This window comes from Sander lucioperca, chromosome 20 (genome assembly GCF_008315115.2).
Source record: "Sander lucioperca isolate FBNREF2018 chromosome 20, SLUC_FBN_1.2, whole genome shotgun sequence".
In the NCBI taxonomy this organism is placed as follows: Eukaryota; Metazoa; Chordata; class Actinopteri; order Perciformes; family Percidae; genus Sander; species Sander lucioperca.
In genome coordinates this window covers 25,024,540-25,049,619 of record NC_050192.1, presented here as the reverse complement: position 1 = coordinate 25,049,619, position 25,080 = coordinate 25,024,540, and the positions used below count along the sequence as shown (strand labels likewise).

At 41.4% G+C, this 25,080-nt stretch overlaps 3 protein-coding genes and 1 long non-coding RNA gene across 5 annotated transcripts in view; 2 read left to right on the top strand and 2 right to left on the bottom strand.

The window, feature by feature from the left end:
- Positions 1–4,883, top strand: part of camk1da (calcium/calmodulin-dependent protein kinase 1Da) — an 86,236-nt gene extending 81,353 nt beyond the window's left edge. Inside the window, exon 12 of the transcript XR_004895977.1 lies at positions 4,873–4,883. The gene's annotated coding sequence lies outside the window, so the exon portion shown is untranslated. The remainder of the gene's footprint in view (positions 1–4,872) is intronic.
- Positions 520–12,365, bottom strand: ccdc3a (coiled-coil domain containing 3a). The gene is made up of 3 exons (XM_031306108.2): positions 11,499–12,365; positions 10,460–10,637; positions 520–1,528 (listed from the first exon to the last, which is right to left on the bottom strand). The coding sequence occupies exons 1-3, from the start codon at positions 11,903–11,905 to the stop codon at positions 1,223–1,225; spliced, it is 891 nt and encodes a 296-aa protein (XP_031161968.1). The 5' UTR covers positions 11,906–12,365; the 3' UTR covers positions 520–1,222.
- optn (optineurin) lies at positions 4,884–25,069 on the top strand. 2 transcript variants are annotated; one of them, XM_035995829.1, is made up of 13 exons: positions 4,884–4,905; positions 16,349–16,473; positions 16,805–16,995; positions 17,224–17,388; positions 17,733–17,917; positions 19,229–19,319; positions 19,580–19,695; positions 21,457–21,606; positions 22,063–22,147; positions 22,285–22,443; positions 22,571–22,713; positions 23,496–23,578; positions 24,127–25,069. In XM_035995829.1, exons 2-13 carry the CDS (start codon positions 16,353–16,355, stop codon positions 24,237–24,239), a joined length of 1,602 nt encoding a protein of 533 aa, XP_035851722.1. In that variant the 5' UTR covers positions 4,884–4,905; positions 16,349–16,352; the 3' UTR covers positions 24,240–25,069. The 2 variants fall into 2 exon arrangements, with proteins under 2 accessions (XP_035851722.1, XP_031162192.1); XM_031306332.2 differs by lacking the exon at positions 4,884–4,905 and adding an exon at positions 15,099–15,261.
- On the bottom strand, positions 18,835–19,249 carry LOC116054669. Its single transcript, XR_004106116.2, has 2 exons — positions 18,985–19,249; positions 18,835–18,935 (listed from the first exon to the last, which is right to left on the bottom strand). It is a non-coding gene; the product is annotated as an uncharacterized LOC116054669 (long non-coding RNA).
- Positions 25,070–25,080: the final 11 nt, after the last annotated feature.

Below are 25,080 nucleotides of genomic sequence, written 5' to 3'. Positions count from 1 at the left end.
TTTCAAAAAGAAATATAGTACTTTTTACTCCACTGCATTAATAAGACAGCTTTAGTAGATATTTTACAAGTTAAGATTTTGAACATAAAACATTTCATATATTATAAATTAAACTAGCCAGCAATATAACGGCCTACAAGTCCAGCTGAAATGATTACACCATTAAACACTTAGTTGATTGACAGAACTGTTTGGATCGTTGTAGTTTCTATAATGTGAGGATTTTTCTGCATTGAGTACTTTTACTTTTAATACTTTTAAGTACATTTACCTGATGATACTTACATACTTTTATTTAAGTATCATTTTCAATGCAGGATGTTTACTTGTAACAGAGTCTTTTTACATTGTGGTATTAGTACTTTTACTTAAGTAAAGGATCTGAATACTCCTTTCACCACTGCCTCCGACCTGACCCTACCTTGTAAACATGTATGTCGTTCAAACTTCATGCCCCAAATGGGTAACACTTTCAAACGTACCAAGATAACCCCAATGACATCACTTGGGTTATTTTTAAGAATTGACAAAGCTCCGACAGAGCCACAAAAGATATTATACACCTGTTTCACAGGCTGAGTAGTTCTCCGTCCAACCAAACCGTAAAGTGACTTTGACATATAAAATAGGTGGTGTGCCGCTTTTAGTTCTCATTGTCTTGCTCCAGCATAAACAGACCTATCCATGACTTTCTTTTGTTTTAAAACTGAAACTACTTTTACTTCAGGTTGGGAAAACCAGCACTCCGATAATACAGTAAACTCCTGCTGTTGCTGTTACTGTTGTTCGCTCACGGCTTTGCTTTGTGCCGGAGCAAAACCCTCCATCCTATGTGATCACGGCCTGGGAAGAGCACAGAGCCGCAACTGAACCTGAAGTTGTAGAAGGCAGCAGAGCTACAGCACTGCTCCACCTGCAAGAGTAATCATCGGGAAAATAAATGTTTGATTCCCTTTCAGGAAAATTGTTGTTCTTTGGTCAGATGACCAGGAACTGTTCTTACCATTACTCTTGTGTTACAGCAATCAGGGAAACAAAAGAGAGAAGAAGTAGTGTATTTACCAAACAAAAAAAAACCTATGTAGATTATTAGTGTGTTTAGTCATATGTGTAATTTGCTATTTCTTTGTCCCTTACATAGAGACCGCCCAGCAGTCTCTCGCTCTCCGCGGCCAGTTTTCAGTCCAGGTGGGTTGCCAGTTTGGGGCAGGTGTTGGATTAGTTAAAGTTGCATCCTCTTGCGTAGCGTCGTGCTTGCGTAACGCCCGGGTGGAGGCTCCTCCTGTGTTATGGCGTTGAGGTGGTGTCCCACCCTGCGCTCTGCAGCCTTCAGCTTCTCCTGCAGCTCCTGCGCCTCCTGCTGGGCCTTGCGCGCGGCCTTGCGGGCGTTCCTCAGGGAGCGCTTTGCCTTGCGAACGCGCTCCTTCAGCTGCCGGTTCCTGCGCTCGGCCGCGGCCAGGCGCTCCTGCATCTTGCGGCCTCGCTCCTCCTCCTCGAACAGCGCGGCCTGCACCGAGGAACACAGCAGCTGGAGACGGGAAGGAGAGGGGAAAGTAAGTTAACATATAGTACAGGAAGGGTTGTTTTCCTAACAGGCAAACCAGACTGTTGTAAACCACCAGTTGCCATCTTTGTCAGCTGGTTGTGTAGTGTGGGAGCACTGGGGATGGGATTTTCCCAGCAGCCTCTTTGAGCAAAGGAAAAAGTCTTTCTCGCTTTGATGTCCACAGTGTTGTTATTTCTCCCTTACTCTCCCTTATACTTGGAAGGAGAGAGGAGGGGGGAATAAAAATGGAGGTCCTGACCCTCGTCATTTACATTTATCCACACAGGCTGCCTACTACCAGTGCAGAAACACGAGGGGACAGAGTTTACGTGTGTCTGTGTAACATAAATGCACATGGAGCTCCCTTCCCTCCCGGACAATTCCAGGGTCACATACTTTGATATTTTGGGGGCCCTAATTTTCCATCTCGTTGGTAGAGCACAGATGACCTCAGGGTTAACAGCTCTCTTAGTCACAGTGGGGAACGCATGTGAGTTCATGTTCTGCTGCACTTAGTCAGAGGAACATACAAACCTAGGAAATGTCCCCTCAGTTGATGGTTAATGCTAATTGTTCCTTGTGTGCCACTAGTGCTTTGCTAACAAAGGCACAACACCAGTGGTCTGGATCAACGGAAGTACATTTGCAGGATAATTGCCTGACATGTCCCTCACCTTCCGCTCTCTGTGTGTGTTGCCGGTCTCCAAATCCCTTCGCTTCGGGAAACGACAACAAACTTCGAGCTAGCAAACTACACGCTGAAAATGGCCAGTAATTGAAGAACATTTGGATCGTGCAACGAAGCAGGCCTGCTTGGTTCTTTCGGGGAATGGCTGTAAAGATTTACAAAGAATATGTTCATGGCATTTAGCCTCTAACTGGGACGTTTTGGCCGTTTTCAAAATCACTTCGCTTTGGGAAACCACAACAAACTTCGAGCTAGCAAGCTATACGCTGAAAATGACGACATTCACTATCTAACTGGGACTTTTTGGGACTGATTGGTGGGATTCCTATGGACAAAGTACATACCGATACACTGCTAAGAGCAAATGACGTTTAACTTTGTATCCAGCTAATTTAAATAGCTCACATTACTGTATTGTGTGAACAGTTAACTTTATTTAACGTTATATGTGGTTCTTTTGCGGGGTGCAAATGTTCCACCAAAACAAGTTCCTTCCAGAGACTATTTATTCTATTATTCTATCCCAGAATATAACTGTGGTGCAGCCAGACCTTACTCCACAGTGCTGTGGCACTGCAAGCCTATACCAGTGTCACTAGTGGCTGTGTGTCGACAGTGTATTCTGTATTTGAGTCAGTGTATGAATATTTTGGCTTTACTAAATGCATTGAAACAACATAAAGTATATCACTGATAGAAAATAGCTACAGTACTTTTTTTTTTTGCCCCACCTGGCAATGAACAAGTTCCCATACCGTCAAATGAACTTGCTGTGGCCTGTTCACACCAGCCTCAGATGGCTACAGATGATGATGGCCTCAGTGGTTGCTTTAAACATATTCTAAGGTGTGTCTTGGCACCAGTTTTGAGAACTATAATGTTATTGCAGTAAGGTTTAGGAAATACACTCTTTTTTTTGCCAAGAGTAAGATGAGAAGATAGATATCACTCTTGGGTAAATATTTAGTTTGAATATTTAACAAGTAGAATGTACTGTTGACTCTGTTCTGATATGCAAAGATTTAGCATGTTCATATATTAAATGCAAAGGTAGTTGCATTTCTTTTGACACACGTGTAACAAAGGTAAACTAAACCTTTTTTTATTTTTTTTATTTGGGTGACCTGACCCTTTAAGGGAAGTATTTTTCTTCCCATTTATCCAAACACAAGTCGAATCCAGATGATGTAACTTTTTTGTTTGTAACAGTTTGAACCCTTTCTCATGCTCATAGGAAGGCTCTCAGTGGGGCGCCCCCAACACACACACACACACACACACACACACACACACACACACACACACACACACACCACCTGTCAAAACATCCGGGTGTTACCTGCCTGCTGTTTAGCATCATCTGTATAAACAGTATTTAGAGGACATGTGAAGACACACATGCATGTACAACATGTCCTCAAATTCAAGTGTAACAATTTTTTTTATCACAGAAAGACAATGTCTCTTTTGTCCATAACTCTATCAAGACTGCAGAATATGGAGGAGGAGAGATCATCATATATTCAAAATCCACTCAAATACATTTAAAGCTGCACTGTCACACTAACAATGGAATAAAAAGACTGCATTAAAAAAAAAAAAAAAAAAAAAAGTTGCTTGTTGTGACGAACCCACATATATATATATATATATATATATATATATATATATATATATATATATATATATATATATTATATATATATATATATATATATATATATATATATATATATATATATATATATATATAATTAACACCCAACTTTGCTCTGGAGCATTTTAGCATCTTTCAGTTCATTGTTTTGGTTTTAGGGGCAGCAACTTTGCTGTTCTGGTTGAGTCTCACCGCTCTCATCATGGTTTCCAGCCTCAGCAGAAAGTTATCGACACAGTTAGTTACTAGCTGTTAAACACAGTGGAGAATAGACCTTTTTCACTGCAGACATGTTGATATGTCATAGTAGGAAAAGCTAGGGCTGCACGATATGAGGAAAATATCTAATTGTGATTATTTTGACTGATATTGTGATTGCGATATGATTCACGATATTGGAGGGAATGATCGTTTTTGTAACTTTGTAATTATTAACATTGAAAGAAATTAAAATGATTATAGTGTGATTTTTGCGAGGATCTGTACCAACAAAAGATTTCTTCCTTTAGTCTGTAGGATACGATTTGTAGGCCGAGACGTCTCTGCAGCACCACAATACTTCATTCAGAATGGTTTGACACACTTTTTGCCATTAACAAATATTGCACCCCCCTGCGATTTGGATATTGCACTAGTCCATATTGCGATTTCGATACAATTGCGATTAATTGTGCAGCCCTAGGAAAAGCACAGGTGTATTCCAAACCATTAATGATGGCTGCATTCCACTTAGGAGAGGCCCTGGTATTGTTCATGCTGACTCACTGAAATAGCTTACTGGGACACTTGATGGAACTGAGCCATCGTTAAGGTTATCAATTTCAGCTGTGCTTTTCCTACTATGACAAGTCAAAATGTCTGCTGTGAAAAAGGTCCATTTACCAGCTGCAAAGCCAGATATTTCCTTCAGGAGTTGGTGGAGACCAAAAACAAAGCTCAAAGAAAGTTAAAAAAATAAATAAAAATAATGGAATGACTCAGCCAGAAACATGATCGCCATTTCAACTTTTTAAGGTTAGTGTTGCGTTTACTACTTGCTGAAACATTGACATGCTACTGACAATGTGAACAACGTTCAAAACATATTTAGTTCTCTAACATGTAACATATGTGGTCAAATATGGACTAAATACACATCTTTTGTACAGATGTAAGACATGGCCTATTTTAATGTCTACCATTTACTGTCGACAGCAGAGAGGCAAGAGTTCGATGGATCGCTTTAGTTGGATAGATCACTGCATCAGTTGTGTAATGTCAGAGGTCAATTTGTGTTGCAGTTTCCACCTCTTCCTACTCACTGACCAATCACATGAGGGAAGCATCGGTTCATAATGAGCAAAACGTAAGGCTGGAGCTTTTGCATGATGCTTATCAGATGACAGTATGTGTTGTTCAGTATTGTTCATTCATCAACAGATAGACAAAGAAAGAAAGAAAGAAAAAGAAATATGAAGAAAAGAGAGAGTAGGCCTAATGGGGTTGAAGGGATTGCTAGACGGGCCTTTGTGTGTGTCCAGGCTGACCTGACTGCTCATTTATTTCTGCAGACTGTGTGTGTGTGTGTGTGTGTGTGTGTGTGTGTGTGTGTGTGTGTGTGTGTGTGTGAATAGGGATGGGTGATTAGAAGACAGACAAAAAGAGAGTGAGAGATGAAGAGATAAAAGAACAAAAGGGAGGCAGAGAGAAGAAGAAAACAGACGAGACGGGGAAAGTGGGAGCCTAACTACTGAGTGAAACAGGCTGGCTGTGTTGTCCTCCTTTTATCCCTCTAAGCCAGGGATTCTCAAAGTCGGGTCTGTCGCACTCTGCCAGGAGGTCCGCGAAAAGTATTTATATTTTCGGCAAAAGGCTTTATAGTTCAACAAATAATATTACTTTTTTTTTTTTTTTAAATCTATAACAGTTCATAGATTATGTTTTAATCTAACAAATCAAAATATTAGAATCTGCATAATACATGTCTAATATCGTATCTAATAGCCTACATTTCTCTTGTGTAATTCTTTCACATAAATAAGATGATACAAGTGTAAAAAATAGGCTACGTCAAATTATTCCAAGAGACAAACATGAGGTGGTCCCAGGTCTATCCTATCCTATAAGAGGTTCTTGGCTGAATTTTTTTTTTTGAAAACTCTGCTCTAGGCATCCTCATAAAATGTTAATGAGAGTCAGAAAACTTGTAAAAGGTGTTTACATGGCTATTCCAACCAGAGTATTCTCTCGCTGTGGTTATAATCAAATCATTAGAGTGCATGTAAACATGGAAATGTGCTGATTAAAAAGTGTTTGGGGAATTTGTCTCTATCTTGCTGTGGGCTATCAAGTGCAGGCTAAAGGGCACAAAAGAAAATTTAAAAAAGACAGAATATCTGAGAAGGAATAGGAAACCTGTATTAAACAGATCGGGCTGTTCACATTCACTGTCCGTACTTATACCTGACAAGTAATGCACTTTTTCATTCATATATAACACGTAATTGTGAATCAGTACAAAATGGAATCTAAAATATCCCGGATACGGGCGCCGAAGAGGAAGTCAGGTGACATAATATAAAGAGCAACAAAGTCCGCGTAGGGATGAATGGTTCAAACAAACTTTCAAGACTTTCACCCAGGAGACCACTGTTCGTGTCCTGTGTGGAAGCAAAAGACAACGTTGACTTATTTTCACCTTCTTTTGTTATGTAACTTACGTCCTTAACACCATGTACATAAGTTACGTAACAAACATACTTATTTCAACCCAAACCTCGATCTTTTCTAAACCCTAACCGAGTAGGTTGTTTTTGCCGAAACAGATTCTGCACTGCAGGGGCTTGGCAGGCGCACTGATTGCTCTTGTTCCTGGATATTCGTTGCATAACGCACGAAAAAGTGTGCATAACTTATCGTAAGATATATGAATCGTTGTATGAGGATAGGTCGAACAGATGAACGGTGGGCTTACAGCAGTGTCATGGTAAAAGCTGCTCTGAGTGCTGCTGATAAGAGGAGGCTTTAACAGAAGTTAATTGAAGGTTCTGGCAGAAAAGTGGAGTAAGTCTCTCTTTTATCCTTCTGGAGGGGCATCTGGTTCCCACGAGGCTGAAACCAACGGACTCCCAACTCCAATTTTAAGGCATGTTTTGTGTTTGGACTCCAGCTGAATGATGTCTCGAAACCTCAAAGCACTGAGGGAGTGATGCAGCTAGGGAAACACTTTCAAGATCCTTTGGAGATAGATGGATATTTAGATAGTGTAATCAGAAATTGGATCTTGTTGCTTTTAATTTAAGTTTAATTACAGTCCCAGCAAAGCAGAAGGAAAGAAAGCAAAGAGTGTTTTTCTTTTGCTTCAAATCTGATAAAAATGGCAGGGAAATGTGGATGGGAAAGAAGAGACATAAAGGGGAAGAAGAAGGTCCTTCCATCTCATCATCTGCCGTAAATTCCTGAAGCACCTGTTTTGTCCCGCCCTGCCTGAGGGTCGCGGCCTCTACGTGCGAGTGCTCGTCGTCTAAATGATCAGTGTGTTTAACCCTGACCCCTGGCCCTTTGACGATATAGCTCAGAGCCTGCGGGTCAAACTCGAAGACGCCACACCACTGTGACATTTCCTGATTTAGTTCTGCAGTTCTGACTGTTGACAATAACAACAATGCCATAAATCCAATCCAAATCCAATTAACCATGGCTTTTCAAACGTCTGTTGCAGGCAGTGTGCAGGTCAGTCAGGATCAAGGTGCAACATCCTGACTGTTACTGTAGTGATGCTCATAGATGTACATTTAAACATCTCCTGTCCCAAATTACACACATAGGTGCGAATGTATTGATTTTTCACAGCTACTATATTGATGCAAATGGTGCAGCTGCTGTGTGATGTTAGATCAGTATTACTGTTTGGTTTTCTGGATACAAAGCCTGAGTTGATTTCAAGTCAATGGCGGTAGCAGGTCAAGTCAGTGGAGGTTAAGTCCAAGTCAAGGCTCAAGGCAATGGAGACATTTCAAAGTCCAGTCTCAAGTCAGCGGACACAAATCTAAAAAGAAAAACGAAATCAATGCAAGTGTCATGTCATGTCAATGGAGTCCCTCAGGGCAAGCCCAATTCAGGTCTCAAGTCTTTTGAAAAAAAGTGACGTCAAAACTCATTTGAAACAAGTCCAAGAAGCCAAGTTTCAAGTCAATGGAGACAAATGGAGTCAAGTCTGAGTCAAGTCTCAGGACAATTGTGACAAGTGAAGTCACGATTCAAGTCAAGAGTTGCGTCATTCGTAGTCTATATCCTTTGAGCTCCACATTGCTCCGGTGCTGCAGGAAATTCCACCAGATGCATGTATTTTCCGTTTCCTTCCACTTTCTTTGTGTTGGAATATTAAATTCGGTGGATTTATGAGGACTATGGTTAACTGCTCCTCAGATCTCTGCAGGGTAAATCCAGACAATCTGTCCAATCTGAGTTTCCTCTCGCACGAATATTTTGCAGCGGCTCTGTGTGGAGTTCAGCACCGCCCATGGTGATTCTGATTGGTTTAAAGAAATGCCATTAAATCAGAGCACGTTGTCCTCCCATCCCCAAATAAAAGTCTGACGCCTTCAAATCCCTAGTATTCAGTAAGGAATTGCAAGTCAATTGTAAGTCTTTCAGGTCTCTCAACGCTGATCATTATATTGAGACAAAATGTAGCCGACATGAGGTAGCTGACGTGAGGTTCTACAAAGTACAAGCCTGTTTGTGGCCATGCAAGGCCTGTCTGTCACTATCTTATTTATATGTTATCCTTCCAAGATACAACAGTTCAAAATTGGAGACTTGAAAGCAAAGTCTCAGTTTTTAACTGATCAATTCAAGTCTTTAAGGAGTCAGCGCTAAATGAAGTCAAATCTTACAGCACTTAAGTCCAAGCCATGTTTCAAGCCCTCATTTTTGTGACTTAACTCCAGTTCAAGTCTCAAGTCTACAACTCGGATACAAATATGATGAATTTGAAGTGACTGTAATGACACTGTGCCACCGAGTGAAAACCTCTTCAACATCTATAGTTGCCCTGGTAACTTTTCAAAATGAGGGCAAAGACTTGTGTAGCTCCGTCTCCAGCCGCCGTGTTCCGTCTTGTCCGTAGAGCGACCTGCTTGACTCACTCAGAGAAGGTGTATTGATAAATCCTGCAGCCCTTTCTTCTTCTGTTGACAGGCTTATATCTGGTCATAGTTAAGCAGATTTTGCTTAATGATGTACATCAAGACTGCTGACTGACACACGTCCAAACTGCTGCCTGTCAAATATTTGGATCCCTGCTATTTGATCTTTGACCTCAGGATGGCCAATATCCTGTCTGCCTGAGGAGCCAGACGGACGGACCTTGGCCAATCAGAAATTGCTTTGATTTTCAACTGGCTGGGATGTGATTGCATGTGACCAATCACATGCTGGGAATCGTATCAGAGTGAGTGTGTGTGTGTGTGTGTGTGTGTGTGTGTGTGCGTGTGTGTGTGTGTGTAGCTCTGCACTGTGCTAGAGGATAGTAGTTAAACTGTGTTTCTACTGATCCTCACCACATTCCTGTCAGCAGAGTCACAACTCAATTTAAGATTAGGTGTCCACACACACACACACACACACACACACACACACACACACACACACACACAAACAAACAAACTGAAACTGCATATATTACTAAAAAAAACTCAAAACCTCAACCACAGTTCTTACTCCCCCCCCACCTCCAGTTCCCTGCACCATGCTGTTCGTCTGGACTGTTAATCTGTTATCTCCATGGTAACAAGATAGTGTCGGGTTTGTTTACATCCTCTCTAAACACCTAAGGTCTCATATCACTCCAGTCGTGTTGGCTCTCCATTGGCTCCCTGTAAAATTCAGGATTGATTTTAAGATTTTAGTGCTGACTTTCAGAGCCTTAAACGGTCAGGCCCCACAGTACATCCTGGACCTTTTGAAGCCGTATTTCTCTGGCCGGACTCTTCGGTCCTCTGGCCAGAACTTGCTTGTAGTCCCTAAGACTCGTTATAAGACCCGAGGGGACCTCTCTTTTCAGTCTGTTGCTCCCAGACTGTGGAACGCCCTGCCCCTGTCCATGCGTCTGGCAGACTCTGTTGTCTCTTTTAAAAAGGATCTGAAAACATGTTTATTTAGGAAAGCCTTTGGTTGATGGGTTTTCACTAGTGTCACTTTAATTTTACATATGTATATACATTTTATATTGTTTGTTTTTACCTATTCTTTTGTACAGCACTTTGTGATTTTATCTGTGAAAAGTGCTTTATAAATAAATTTTACTTACTTACTTACTAAAAAGCTGACCTGACTGAAGATGGAGAGACTTTTTTAGCTTATTTTTCTCAGACAGTAATGAGGTTGTACAAGGAGATGGGAGTCATTTTTGTTTTTAAGGAAGCAGCAAGTATAACTATGGCACTCAACTATCCAATCATGCTGCATGGCAGTCCTCAGGGTAATAATTCTTGGTTTTAGACATTCAAAGGGAGAACAGTTGCATGATAACATTGTACTATATACATGAAAAGGTGTGTGTGGTGAAAACAATGTGCTGCCCTACCCTGCTGTCCTCCTGGTTGTCCCACTCAGGGCTGAAGGTGTGGAAAGGCTGGCTCCCTTGGGTGCAGTTGGAGAACTGGAAGAGGCTGGAGAACATGCGCCTGTTGTCGGACGTGTCTGGGAAGATGGCGTCCTGGAAGTTGACACCATGGGGGAGGATGTTGTAGTTCTCATCCATCCTGCGCAGCAGATAAACAAGAAAACTGTGAGCAGAAAGCTGAAGCTGCTGCAGGAATCAATGGGTTGTAGGGCTGTGCTCGATTAAAGAAATTCTTAGTTGACTAACACTCATTCAATTGTATCGACTAATCGATTAGTTGATTTAATCGACAGATCTGTAAATCTGAGTTTCTCTGCAAAGAGTCATGCAAAAGCACCACTTTAATTCTTGTGTTTACCAGAGATGTCCTCGTACGTTTCTTGGAAATAAGTCATTCAGCATGAAAAAAGCATAAAACATGACTAATCGACTAAAGAAATCTAAGTTGACTAAGACCAAAACGACCGATTAGTCGACTAATCGACTAAGAGGGAGCAGCCCTAATGGGTTGTATAGCTGCATTATGAATTTGCAACAACCAAATGAAATACAGTTTTGTAAGTTCCATAGGTCAATGCATTTCACAGTTTAGAAAAGCATCATATTTAATGAGCCTGTAGTTTGCTTTGCATTGTAAAATCTTTCTTTTGCAAATATAGCAACCACAGCTGTCAGATAGATGTTGTGAACAAATAGTATGACATTTCAAATCTCACTTAATGGAAAGTACTTAGGCAGCCTCAAGTGGTATACCTCAACATTATATTTAAACACAGTTGTCTTGTTTTTAAATCTGACTGATAAAATACAAGAACTCTGAAGAGTTATTGGAGTGTTAATTTAAAGTTCTATTTTGCTAAATGCATTTCTGTCTGGCAAAACGAAATTTTGTGACAGCAATGAAACTCAATTTTAGGCTGCTGTAAGTTGAATACATATTTAGAGTCATGTGTGTTTGTCGAAACTATTTGGATAAATGAGTCCAGGCCTTGCACCTCACCTGAGGAAGAAGAAGTAGGAGTAGTTCTCCATCACGGTGTGGGACTGGCAGGACAGGTAGCCCAGTCCGGTCAGGTTGAGCCTTGATCCAGTGGGCACCTCCAACATGCTGCCCCAGGCCTGGTCGCACAGCATCTCCACCTCCGCAGAGTACAGCAGCCCTTCCTCCGCGCCCTCGTACCCATACCCGAACCCGAAGGGCAGCGAGTTATACAGGCTGCCCGCCCCGCCGCCCGGGGGCTCCCGGTGGATCGCCAGGACCCGGGCGTAGACGATGATTTCCGCCAGCTCCGCCCGGCAGCCCTCGCTCAGCGGCCGCCATTCGGAGGGGAGCTGGCACCCGTGCGTAAAAGTGCCCAGATGCGCAAAAACGCCGAGCGCTGCGAGGAGGACAGCCATGGACAACATCCTGAATGGCCCGAGAAGGGTTACAAGCTTCTGTCAGTTTGTAAACCCTGTGGTGATGCTTGACGGAAGAAAAGTGGTAATTTCGTATTCGATCAAAATTGGCTGTTTTATGCTGGAGGACAGTCTCTTCAAACATACAAGCTGCAAAAAGTGAGTTGTAAATGCTGCGTTTGTAGAACTAAACGCGCGTGATGGTTACCTGGACGCTTAAGGATGCTCCAACGTTACTTGACCAAAAACTCTTAAAAGTATGCCTATGCCAAAATAACTTTTTGCACAACATTCGACCACAGTTCCTTTGCCCATTAATTTAACTTGCATAAACTCAGATCTCTTCACCTCCAGACTTTTAAAGAGAACTCAAAAGTCCAATCAATTCGCAGAAATTTAGACTACTCCAACCTGTTGCTGTGTTTCCAGTGTTTCCACCTCATCTGTCTGTCTGCGCTGGGAGCGACACACTTCACCAAGGCGCACGGGTGCTGCGTTCAAGGACTATTGTGACGCTCCGACAGTTGATGTTTCCACGTGAACTGGTTGGTGCGCATAAGTGCTATTATTCGGAAAATATCGATAAGGTTGATAACTGGATACTGGATAAATGCATGAACTGGATAATTTCCTTAACATTGTAAAACAAATAGTAGGCTTCATCCATAAATCTTTTTTTTTTTTCTAAACAAATAGTAGCCTATTCTATAGTGGCTTTTCTGGAAAACCGCAAACATTACATTTTTATCACAAGATTTTTCACCAGTCAATGTCATCATCAGACTGAATTCAGAAACTCTGCATTATATGCATTTTTTTAAGAAGTTTCCATTTTCCCGATAGCGCTCTTAAAAGCATCTAGAGGGAAAACCCAAATGTCCCAGGCCAGTGAAGTATGAAAGCGCTTTCTACTGTTGGAGAGCATGTCCAGGAGAAGCTCTTCTTTAAAGAGGTTCAAAGTGAATAATTTGGATACATTTCACAATGACATCACTGATGGATAACAGTAGTCTGCAGTGGAACACATGAGATAAAGATTAGGATAACGACATTCATTATTATGACTGTACATTTCTCGTAATCAGTTCAATAGGCTACTAAATCTCTACTATATCTACTACAGAAATCATGACGTGCCAGAGAACATTCTGTATGGATCTATCAGCTGCTCCTGTTTTAAAATTCTGCATATAATATCAGACAGATTGGCCCCAAAATAGCTCATGATAAACTAGAATGACCTTATTGCTACTCAGGCTGTTTCGTTTAACGACAGCCAAACATTTCAGTGGTGTGACTTTTTACAGCTATGGATTTTTGCTTAGAAAACACTGCCATCTAATGGACACTGACAAAACAGCATGTGTAGGCCTGTATTTGTCCTATTTATATAATAGATCAGGGGTGGCCAACCAGTTAGGTATAAAGAGCCACAAAAAAAAACGCACCATAGCAAAAAGCCACACAAAACATGCACGTCCACACTACAACAGCAACAGTGTCTTCCAGATCTAATGACAGTCATTATACATAGCAGTTTTCATAGTTTTTTTTCTCACTTAGATTGACTCAGTGGGAAATCTGACAGTCTTTGTTATCCACAGTCCTTTTCAGGTCTTGCTTGAACTCGGTTGTGGCCACTCGAAGAACTCTCTCACTCATTTGTCACTAAAGGGGCTTTCAAACAATCGGATTCAGCAGTGAAAGGGTTAACGAGGAAGGTGATCTGTGGCCCCTGTTTTTTCTCAGGTTGCAGAATCTGTCCTCAAAACTCTGCTGCATTATTTTCCATTTTAAAATAATTGGCAAATGTATTGGCAGATGCATTCAAATGTGTGTTTTTTTTTTACTTATCTGAAATACTGTATGTTTCAGAAAAGTTAAAAACAACAATCAACCAATGACACAGCCCCCAGCCACACAGTAAGAGCCTCACAGGAGCAGGCAAAGAGCCGCATACGGCTCAAGAGCCACAGGTTCGCCACCCCTGTAATAGATCATCTAAATAATCGAATAAATGCTGTAATGTATTATATTTGCCTTTATGGGCGTTTTGTAGCCTACACACGTTTGGATTAAAGCAACAACAAAAAAATAGAGATGCTTGGTTTTTATTACTATAGCCTAGTGACCTTTTTGTATAGCCTAATGATATTGTCAGGTATTACATCAGGATTCATGATGTCTTCATTGTTGTAATATGTGTCAGCTAAATCTGACAGGAGGGGTTAGGGAGTCTCCAGTTTCTGCAAGGTGACTCCTGAAGGGAATTCCCGCAGTCAGCTGATGGCTGTCTCCGCCCTCATCTGCCCTGATGAGTAAAACAAGCGGATGGACCTGTCGGCACACAGAGACAGTTTCGGCACAGCGGGTCTGTTCATGCGCTTCTGCCGTTTTTTTTTTTGTTTATTAAATTTATCATATAGTCTGAATAAAGCTTTATATCACATTGAGTGAATCCAAACAATACATTTCCCCAAAGTAATGTGAATTGAGGGTAAATATGAACAGCAATAAAATGTGACCGTCTGCTCCAAAGTGCGCTGCTGCCGTTTATACTCAGATCTTCACTGCTCTGCGACGTCACTTCGAGGAAATGAAAACCTTCGTTACAAGTCAGAGCTGCGTCGAGCCAGCGACAGTGTCAGACCTTCAATAAGGATAGGAAGTAAGGCAAATGCGCTTTCAAAATAAGAGCTAGAACTTGAAGTTCGACTATATAGCTATGTGTCAATATATTATTAGACTAATGAGGTTGAGTAAAAAACAAAACAAAACATTATTTATGAAACGTGAAGATTTATCACATGATTTAATAATGAGGAATGGGATCATTAGATTAAATGCAACATAATTCAATCATTTTCAAGAAAATACACATTAAAATATTACGTTGTTTCATATTATCGGCTAAATTGTATAAGACTCAAGCTGTTACTAATTTATACTAATTTCTCTTTTCCATCTCATTGTTGCTGTTTTCCCTGTTTCTTTCAGTGACAGTTAGCCTTTATGTGGCTAAATAACATTAATGGCCAATAAAAAAAACAACTTAGAATAGTATCTCATTCTAAGAAAAAAAGGCCCTTTAAAAACATAATCGAATAGAAATGATTGGCAAAAGTTATGCTCAATTCGTGTACCCTTTTGAAGACAAAAAAAAAAAAAAGTGTGATTTTATTTCGAAAACAATCACCGGAAGTGCTCGGTTTCCGTACGTGACTTGACGTTGTTAACGTTACTAACCAGAACTGAACCAGAAGCAGTTCAGTACAAGGTTGGTCGACACATTTTGCCATTTCTCCGGGTGTTTCTGCGTTTGGAGTCAACATTCAGACTGTGTTTAGTTCCGAAGTTGACTGCAGGTGAGTTAAACATTTATACGTGCTTCTAACGTTTGGTGTGACGCAGTTTGGCTCAGATTAAACCATATCCGCGTTGTGTTAAGTTACTTGTAACTTTTCAGTGTTTATACCAGGTGTCGCACACCGGATAGGCCCACCTGAAGAAAGTGAAAGTAAAACCATACGAACATATATTAAAACATACATCCATAACATTGTCACAGTGCGGCAGTGTGTCTGTAGTATCCAGTGGTGGTTTTAAAGTAGCATTTATCCCACTGGTATTCACTGTCGTATCCCTAAACGGAGTTACAGTTAACCGTGATATTAGCCTATATTATTATTTATTAGTGTCTGTCATTTGGCCATTGTGTGAGGGCAGAAGCAGACCACAGTGTGGTTAGCATACAGCCCCCTTTTATTGTAATGTAATTAAGTTATCATGTGATGGGGAGATAATTCCGGCTGTATGCTCCTTGTCTGCTGCTGCATGCTGAATCACTGAGTCATTGGTGATGTAGCTAAGCATGGAGCGGTTTTTTTTACGTGTTCTGTTGACATGAAAACACACAAGTAAAGTTAATAAGACAGAAGGGAATTAATTGGTGTTTCATAATAGTCTAAATTACCTATATTTATACTTTGTTTTCAATTCTGGCATGCAAATACATCAAATAAAAACGAGATGGCCTCAGTCGAGTTGTTCCTGTGGACATGATTATGCCCAGACTACATGGTAATTACCTCTGAATTGAATCAACATTGTATAAAGTAAATCCCACAGTCTCCACACGGATTATAAGTCTAATATTCCAAAGAGAAAATCTGCTACACGTTTTCATTTATTTATTTTTTTGAATTTACATGAATCATGTTAAAGTGATGGAGAGACGAGGTAGTGGGTCTTCACGTTGCCATATATTTAAATCTTCTTCTTCATCTTCTTCTTCACATTTTAGAGCTAAAAGATGTCAACTGTATTTTCATTTCTATTACAACTGGGCAACTTCCCCTGACAGTTACAGTGTCATTAGCAATATTGTATCAATAATCAAACTACATACAAGATCAAACATCTCGGCATCTTCTTTCATTTTCTCCCTCTCAGCGTCATGGCGTCAGGAGGCCCCGTGATGAATGGCGACGTCTCTTGCTCTGCGGGTCAGTCGGGTGCGCTGGAGGAAACCCTGCAGCAGATGAACATCCTCATCCAGGAGAACCGAGACCTGAAAGGTGAGAGTAGGTGTGGTTCAGAGCTGAAGAAAATGTGTTTTTATTTGAGCTTTTTGTTTTGTTTTTCCTGCACTATTCCACAATAAAGAAGTCTGTTCCAGACTTAATACTCTTATCAGGTTAGGGCAAAGTATCGAGGGTCAAAGGTCAGTGAACGTTGAGTTCCTGACGGCTCATGTCAGGGTGGAGTTTTTTCCAGTTGTGGTGTGATATGAGCAGCTGGAGCAGTGTGTTGGGACAGGGAAGGCATAATAGCTGTGGAAAGGGTCGTAATTCAAATGACTTGGCTTGCACAATTTATTCAAATTCTCCATCTGTGTGTCTCGCTCAGAGGCCCTGCGTCAGACCAACCTGACGATGAAGGAGCGTTTCGAGGGTCTGTCTGCGTGGCGGGAGAAGCAGCGGGAGGAGCGGGGCTTCCTGGAGAGCAGGCTGGAGGAGGCTCGGGGCCGCATGGAGGAGCTGACCCTGGAACTGAGCAAGAGGACGGAGGAGGAGGGGAGGACAGGGGGAGGCTTGCTGGTGAGGGTATAACCTGATACTGCTTTCTGTTTATTTATCAAAGCAGCTAAGAGCCATGTTCCTATGTTAACATTTTTTAAATGATCTTTATATTATACATTTCCTAATGAGACTTTTATCTGGCTGATTCTACATGAAGTTGCACTAGATTTAAGCTTCTGTCAAATTGTAACAAAATTAACCCATTAACCACATAATATTCTGCATGACGTGTGATGTCATCTCCAGGCGGTGTCATCCAAATCCAATCAGAGTGCAGAGCTGATTGCCCTGCGTGCCCAGGTTGCTCGCCTTCAGGCAGAGAAGAACGACCTGGTGGCCATGAACTCTGAGCTGCAGCTGAGAGCCGACAACTCACAAGACGACTCCTTCATTGAGATCATCAGAGTCTCGGTGAAGAGCGACACACACACACGCACAAACACACACATTAAAGAAATTAGACAGACAATTCTATACAATCAGTTTTTCCCTCTGAATTATCTTCTATTCAGCATGGAAAGGCCTCACTAACACAACAAGTCTCCACTTTAACCCCCCACCCATGCTGTTTTAGACAAGCAGAGTAGTGTTTATTCATTCTAAAATTATTACACGCTAGTTTAAAGAAATCCAGATCAGATTTCAATAACAATACAGTCATAAAGCATTCTGATTTTTATTTTTTTATTTTTTATGAAAAGATACACAGCTGTAAAACAAGCTTTTGAGATGTAACTGGGTGTTTTTCTTCTCAGGATGGAGGTGTAGACGGCACGAACAATGCGTGTGGTTCGGAACACAGCAGACGTCCGGAACTGAGCATGACGGCATCCCAGCTGGACAGCAAGGAGATGACTATCAGCCAGCTCCTCCAGTCACTGAGGAACGAGACGCAGCGCGCCGAGCGGTTGCAAGCCGAGCTGCAGGCTTCTTCTGCCAGGTTAGAGGGCTGCAACTTAAAGGAGCAGTTCACCACTAAATAATCTAAAAATGTATTTAATAATATAAAAATGTATTTAGTTCACCACTAAATAATCTACTGCAGCCCCCATACCCCCCCCCCCCCCCCCCCGAACTACAAATACATGTATAAATTTAAGTTGCATATTTAATTGGGCCTACAATAACGTATAGGGCTGCCTAAACCCTATACACATACCTTTTTGTAGTGCATACAATACTAAGTTAAAATAATAATTATTCATATATTATACATCATGTTTTAATGTTAAAGTGCTCATATTATGCTCATTTTCAGGTTCATCATTATATCAGAATAGGTTTATGTGGTTTAAGTTTCAAAAAACACCATATTTTTGTCATACTGCACATTGCTGCAGCTCCTCTTTTCACCCTGTGTGTTGAGCTCTCTGTTTTAGCTACAGAGTGAGACATCTCACTTCTGTTCCATCTTTGTTGGGAGTCGCACATGTGCAGTAGCTAGGTAAGGACTACTAGCCAGTCAGAAGCAGAGTATGAGGGAGTGCCACGCTAGCAGCTAGGTGAGCATTATAACGTGTGTTACAAAGTGACCACGTTTGTCTCTGAAGTAAAGGCTGGACTACAATAGAGCTGTTTGGAGCAGTTTGTGAACAGTGTTTTCTGTTGGAGATGGTAAGTCCCTATGGGGTGGACTTTGGGCTTTTTCACTTTGTAAACCTATTACATGCACAAAAAAGATATATAACACAATAAAGGAAAGGGAAAAAGTCAAAAAACATAATATGAGCACTTTAAACATACATGTAGCAGTATATCCTTGAAGCTTAACTGTATCTGTGGATGGCTACCTTACCTACAGGCCAGTAGTCTGTCATCAATGTTGTGTAAGTTTGAAAACAAATCACAAATAGGCTGATTTATCTTTGCTTATAATATGTTGGACTCGTGTTTATGCATATTTTCAGACATATTTTAACTTTTTGTAAAACCTTTTTTTTTTTTTGATTAAACAATAACTTGGGGCCTCCCTGCAGTAACTCTGAGGACCCCCTAAGGGTCCCGGACCCTCTGTTGAATATCTCTGATCTACTATCTTCACGGCAGTTGAAACTCTTCTGTGTTTATAGCATCAGGAAACAGCAAGGCAGGCTGTCAGTGGTTCCTGGTACTGTTTTCTTGTAAACTGGACCAAATTGTTGTTTTGTTTTTTTGTTGAAGCACAATGTTTTTTTCTTTTTTAATCTAATCTTTTTTTTGTATTGTGTTTTTCTGACATTTTGGACCGTTTTTGAAACAAATGATCCAACAGAATTAGAGAGCTGGAAGAGAGGAAGTCTAATGTGGAGGAGTCAACACAGACCCAAGCAGAGACCAAGGAGGATTCTGGGAAAGAGGACAAGGTATCTACTCAAAAGTGAAAATACTAAAACTAAAAGCAGTTTGTTGTAGTGAAAGAATAATGTAATTCAGACAGGTAGTTTAACTGTAGCGTTGCAATATGAGATTCTGACAACCGGTTGCTGTTAAATAACCTAATTTTGAAGTTTACTGTCGTTGATCTCTGACATTACAACCATACCTGGCAGACGGTCCACTGATGTTTTTAATGTTCAGTTTGCTCATCATAATGCTCGTCTGTCATTATTAAAATATATTTCAGGCAGCATCTGAGGTGGAGAATCTGAAGTGTCAGATGAGAACACTGTTTAAAGAACTGCAGCAGGCCCAGAGCAAGCTGGATGAAGCAGAAGGCATGAAGAAGAACCTGCAGGACAGGTTAGGCCACCACATACACATACATACACATACACAAGCCAGACCTTGTCTGATATAAGTAAGATTACCCTCTTGTTCCCACCTGTCTTTAAAGCTCTAGTGTGTAACTTTTTGATATTAATGAACGTCCGTTACATTCAAGCCATTGCCAAATGAGTTGCTACAAAGCTGTTTAAGACTATCGCCTCCACAAAACTCTCTCTGTATCTCTCAGTATGGCTGTGTTCAGAAGATTGTGGCGTCCGGTGACCCCGCACAGAAGCTCGAGTGAAGATAATTACCTATTCTGAAGAGTCCATCATGTCTTTTTAATCCTCCGTGTCGTCTTTGGCTACTAGCTACTGCGTGGAGGAGGGATAGGCCGCACAGTCGGTGCGTCCACAGCCTTCCGTGATCACGCACGCGCTGACAGTGTTCTTGTCATTACTTAGAATTCCTCATGGGGGCGACAGAAACTACACACTATAGCTTTGATGTATTCTCTTCCCATTCATTCTGAATGCGGGTAGTGTGTTTAGGCTGCGGTGGTGGGGGCCGCAGGGGGGAGCCGGTAAAAGACCGCCGCAGCCTGCGACGAAAAGTTGAGACAAATACAACTCTTAGAGAAACGCAACCCGACGTCACCCTGTGATGGCCAGTCATGTAACCGGCGATCAGACTTGACAGTAAACCGTAACATCACTACCTCTGTCGCTGCCACAACAAAGTTTTAAAACACTATGAGGGTAAAAAAACGAGTTTGCGTAACAGCTGACTGTTTCCTGCATCAAGCTCCAGCACAAAGCACAGTCCCTCTGGCTCTTTCTCCGTGAAATGAAGCTGCATTCAAGGACGGTTGGAAATGTCAAGATCTTTAAAGGCCCTGACACACCGATCCGATTATCGGCCGTCGGACAGTCTGGTGAGGTCAGTGACTCGAGTCTGTTCCATGTGTTCCGTGCCGTCGGCCTTCATTTGGGCCGATTTGACATGTTGAATCGGAAGGCGGGCAGTCAGACTCAACGGCCAATCTGATTGGTGAAGTGCTAACCCGGAAATGACGAGCGGGATGAGCGTGACTAAAGCCTCTCAAAATCTGGCGAAAATCTTTTAAACTGACCTTTGTCGATCTGAAATGAAGACCGATTCAGCAACTGCATGGCCTATTTCTCGCTTAAAATGTTTTCAGAAACACGTTTCGGTGAACTATCTTCGTAAAATGTGAGATCGTATTTCGAACGAGCCGCCATTATGCTCGGCGATAGTACAGATTAGCGCCGCCTGCTGTTATGGAGACATATTACGTCTCACGCAAGCGCAGAATGTACGCTCAAGTCGTGGTCGCTTCGTTGTGTTCCGAGGCACTTTTTGGATTGACTCGGGGAGGCAGTCAGTCCGACTGCCTTTTCTGCCGAAGGTCGGCCGTCAGGTTGCTGTGTCAGAGCCTTAAACGATCTGATGGAAAACAATAATTGTGAAGTATAAAGTCTAGTTGTGCTTCACAACTAGACTCTAGACTGGGGGGGGGGGTTAAAGAACACAATGGGCCATTTGGTGACACTCCCACACCCTGCAGAAAATCGCAGGATTGCTTTCTTTGGTCTAAGGCCACCGTTATGTGTTTTACAGTATACCTGAACTGTGTAAACAAATTCCAGGGAAATCCTGTTTGGATCTTTTAAAGGAAAGCAAACACAGATATACAAAAGTGTTTCTCTTTTAATCACTGTTCCTATGCTTAAACTTGACCTGTACATATTCTCATTTTCTCTTTGTGTCTAGATGTCGGGAGGTGGAGCAGGACGTGGTCACTCTAAAGGCTCAGCTGGTGGAGAAGCAGGCTGTTCAGTCGGAGAACGACCGCCTCAAGCTGCAGGTGGACAGCATGCAGGCTCAGGGCCAGATGGAGCAGAGGAAGGCTGGGGAGGAGAGGTCAGAGGCGACACATATACAGAGACATTGACTGGTCATGTTAATGTGGATCTCAGCTGCTTTTTCTCTCCAGTACAGTAAAAATATTTATGGAAATTATTTGCATTGGAACAGAGTTCCCATCATATTCTATTTCCCAGTAGTGATTAACATATATTTGGACACACACACTGAGTCACCGGTAACCTAGTCTATATCTACGACGTTCCACTTCTGCATTGTTCAGGTGCCACCGGAAATTCCCCCCGATATCTTTAATTTCAGCCGGATGTCCGTTACCTTCCGATTTCTTTGTGTTGGAATTCTAAACTCCAGTTGATTTCTGAGAACTTGTGATTGGTTTAAAGAAATACCAATAAACTAGAGCACGTTTTTTTTCCCATCCCGTAAATCAACACAGAGCTGTGGTCTGGCAATGTGAGACTACCGGTAACCCCCTTCTTTCTCCCCTCACAGGAACAACCTGGCCCAGCTGAAGGATGCCTACACCAAGCTGTTTGAAGACTACAATGAACTCAAAGAGGAGAAGAAGAAGAGAGAGGTTAGTTCATATCGCATAATGAGGACCCTTTTCGCAATGTACTTTTATCTTATTTCCACCAAACCTATGCAGTTATAAGAATAAACAATTAGAAATGAGAGCTGGACGTGTTTGACCTTTGCCCTCTGGTTGTGCAGTCTCAGCTGGTGCAGAAGGAGGTGGTGGACCAGCTGCAGGAGCGGCTGACTGCCGCTGAAGAGGCCCTGGCTGCTAAACAGAACCAAATCGATCACATGAAGCAGGAGATCTACAAGAAGGAGGAGGAGCTGCAGACCATATCTGTGTTCCAGGCTCAGGTCAGTGGCTGTAAAAAATGTTTTATCATCTGCTTTGCTAATCGATGTTTAGTTAACCCTAGTATTGGATCCTAAGTATCAGAAGTCCACATAACCAACTTGGCAATTTTTGGTACTCTGTGTGCAGGCAGAGGTCTACTCCTCAGACTTCTACGCAGAGCGAGCAGCGAGGGAGAAACTCCACGAAGAGAGGGAGCGTCTGGCTGCTCAGCTGGAGTATGTAAAGAAGCAGAACAACCACCTGCAGGAAGAGATGGATTCACTGGGCAGGTATAGAATCAAACAGAAAACCAAGTTTGCTTTTACACCTGGAGTTCAGTTCATTAAAAAAGATACAGTACATTGTTCCTATGTGCGTTAACAATATTGACTCAGTGATCAACGATGCAATATCGTCGATGCAAAGTGAAAATACCGATACATATTATCTTTTCGATGTGCCTTTTATTTTGAAATACCCACTTTATATTTATTTCTATTCAAAAAATAGTTTTTTTTCATTTACATGTCTGGAAGAGCTTAGTTCAATCATATTTTAGTTGCTTTTCGTGAGTTGATATAAAACTGTGTTAAATGGGCATATGATATTATCTCATAGTGATCACAGTCCCCGGAATTCAATCAAAAATCGTATTGTTGTCCAAAGGATCAATATAATATAGTATCGTGAACTTGTGATTTACACCCGTAAAGTTTCCTTTTAGTTCTTGTCTGGTTCCTTTTCACTCTGTAACCGAGCTGTAAACATGAAGTTGAAGACCTGACTAGTTAGCCATTCATTCAGTGGCACATGAACCCATTTAGAGAAACCTGTGCTGCATACATGTTACCACAGTTACCAAATAATCTTGCATAAATATATACATGTATTTTGCTTATACAAGATCGCTTTCTTGACAGTTCACGAACAGCAGTTAGATTTAATAGTAGTTTAGCTTTTGAGTTCCCGCTAAAATCCTCTACGTTGCAACAAATTAATACTATCAATGAACTGCACCAGAATTAGTTTGGAAGCGGTCTGAGACGCCTCTTTTTCTTGTGTTTCTCCGCAGGCGGTCGCTGAACGAGATGCAGAGGAGACATGTGTCACAGGGAGGAAATGCACACGGAGCTGGCGCTAGTCTGATTGGAAGAGGTACACATGGTTTTTTTTTTATGTCCTGAGCATAGCCTTCCAGTCATACTTCCTTTCTAAAAAAAAAAATATTTCCAGCACATTACTCCACGTAAAACCACACAGTTTTTGCATTTTAGTTTTTGTATGGATTGAACAAACATGATATAACATGCTAGTATAGTTACTATAGTTAGTTTAGAAGTATTAGTTTTATGTTTTGACAGAGCCTGGCTAGCTGTCTCCCTCTGTTTCCGGTCTTTACGCTATGCTAAGCTAAGTTAACCGGATGCTGGCTCTATTTTAATATTTAGCGTACAGACACAAGAGTGGTATCAATCTTCTCATCTAACTCTCCACAAGAAAGAGAATAAGTGTATTTCTCCAAATGTGCAACCATTCATTTAACCATCTTCATTTAACCATCTTGACTGTATAACACCTAAAACGTGATTGGTGGAACTTGTTGCAACATACCACACAGTCTGGAAGGGAGTGCAGGATTGACAGCTCAGTTCAGTGTAACTGGAACACTGTTCAGATTGTGATCAGTGTCTCTTGACTCTCAGGTACTGACTGGCAGCATCAGGGGAACATTCCCGAACACGCCTGTCCCAAGTGCAATGAGATCCTGCCGGACCTGGACTCCCTGCAGATCCACATCATGGACTGCATCAACTAGACCTCCATCATTACAAGCATCCACGACAACAGGAGCTACGTTAGCACCTTAATCTGAGTCTTCCTCCTCTTTTATCTTTACCTGAGACAACTCATCATATTTCCACGATAAACTCAGTTACATTCATTCTCGGGTGGCAACACTTTGCTTTTTCTAAGTATTTAAATGGAGAGATTTTAAAGCTGTATTGAGGGTTCTTTTGAAAATAATTGGTCCTCTGTAGTCTGTTTGATTTGAGAATTGCTTATAAATATTTGGAATACAACACAAAGATTTTGGGAAAAGAATTGTAAACTGAAGATTAATTTCTTCAAGGAAAAACTTGTCTGAAATATTAAAAGAGAAAGTTCACACAACCCCTGATAAGATTTCAGTGTAGTTCTGTCTGCCTGTCATGTGCACATTAAATAAGTGCAGCCTTCACAAGTTGTATTTGTTTACCAAGGATTTGGTTGCTGAAGGCTATTTTTATTTCTTTTGCTTTCCTCGAGAAATTCTTTTTATATTTCTTGCTTGAAAAGTATATTTTGGCTAATGACTGGGTTGTTGGTGGTGTTGTGGGGGGGGGGGGGGGTGTAAAAGGAGCATGCACCATGTAGGCACTTTAATATGAAGATAAATATTTTATTTTGACTGTAATGCAGATGATACCTGGTAATTAGAATGTAATATATTTAACTTGTTAATCAAATTATCACTGTATACGACAGCCTTTGTAACTCTGTGCAGGAGGCTCCAGCACCCTGCTAATTCTGTAGTCTGTAGATTATAAAGGACTTCTGATTCCATGTTGTAATTCTGTGAATGAAAATAAAATGATTGCAAATTTCTGTCTGCTTTT

What these genes read in the sequence shown, in the direction of transcription:
- optn (XM_035995829.1), top strand. Translation starts at nt 16,353, where the DNA reads ATGGCGTCAGGAGGCCCCGTGATGAATGGCGACGTCTCTTGCTCTGCG. An exon ending in GGAGAACCGAGACCTGAAAG is followed by an intron (nt 16,474 to 16,804) that starts GTGAGAGTAGGT and finishes TGTCTCGCTCAG; the next exon opens with AGGCCCTGCGTCAGACCAAC. An exon ending in ATTCTGGGAAAGAGGACAAG is followed by an intron (nt 19,320 to 19,579) that starts GTATCTACTCAA and finishes AATATATTTCAG; the next exon opens with GCAGCATCTGAGGTGGAGAA.
- ccdc3a (XM_031306108.2), bottom strand. Translation starts at nt 11,905, where the DNA reads ATGTTGTCCATGGCTGTCCTCCTCGCAGCGCTCGGCGTTTTTGCGCAT. An exon ending in TCCTACTTCTTCTTCCTCAG is followed by an intron (nt 10,638 to 11,498) that starts GTGAGGTGCAAG and finishes TCTGCTGCGCAG; the next exon opens with GATGGATGAGAACTACAACA. An exon ending in ACAACCAGGAGGACAGCAGG is followed by an intron (nt 1,529 to 10,459) that starts GTAGGGCAGCAC and finishes TCCCGTCTCCAG; the next exon opens with CTGCTGTGTTCCTCGGTGCA.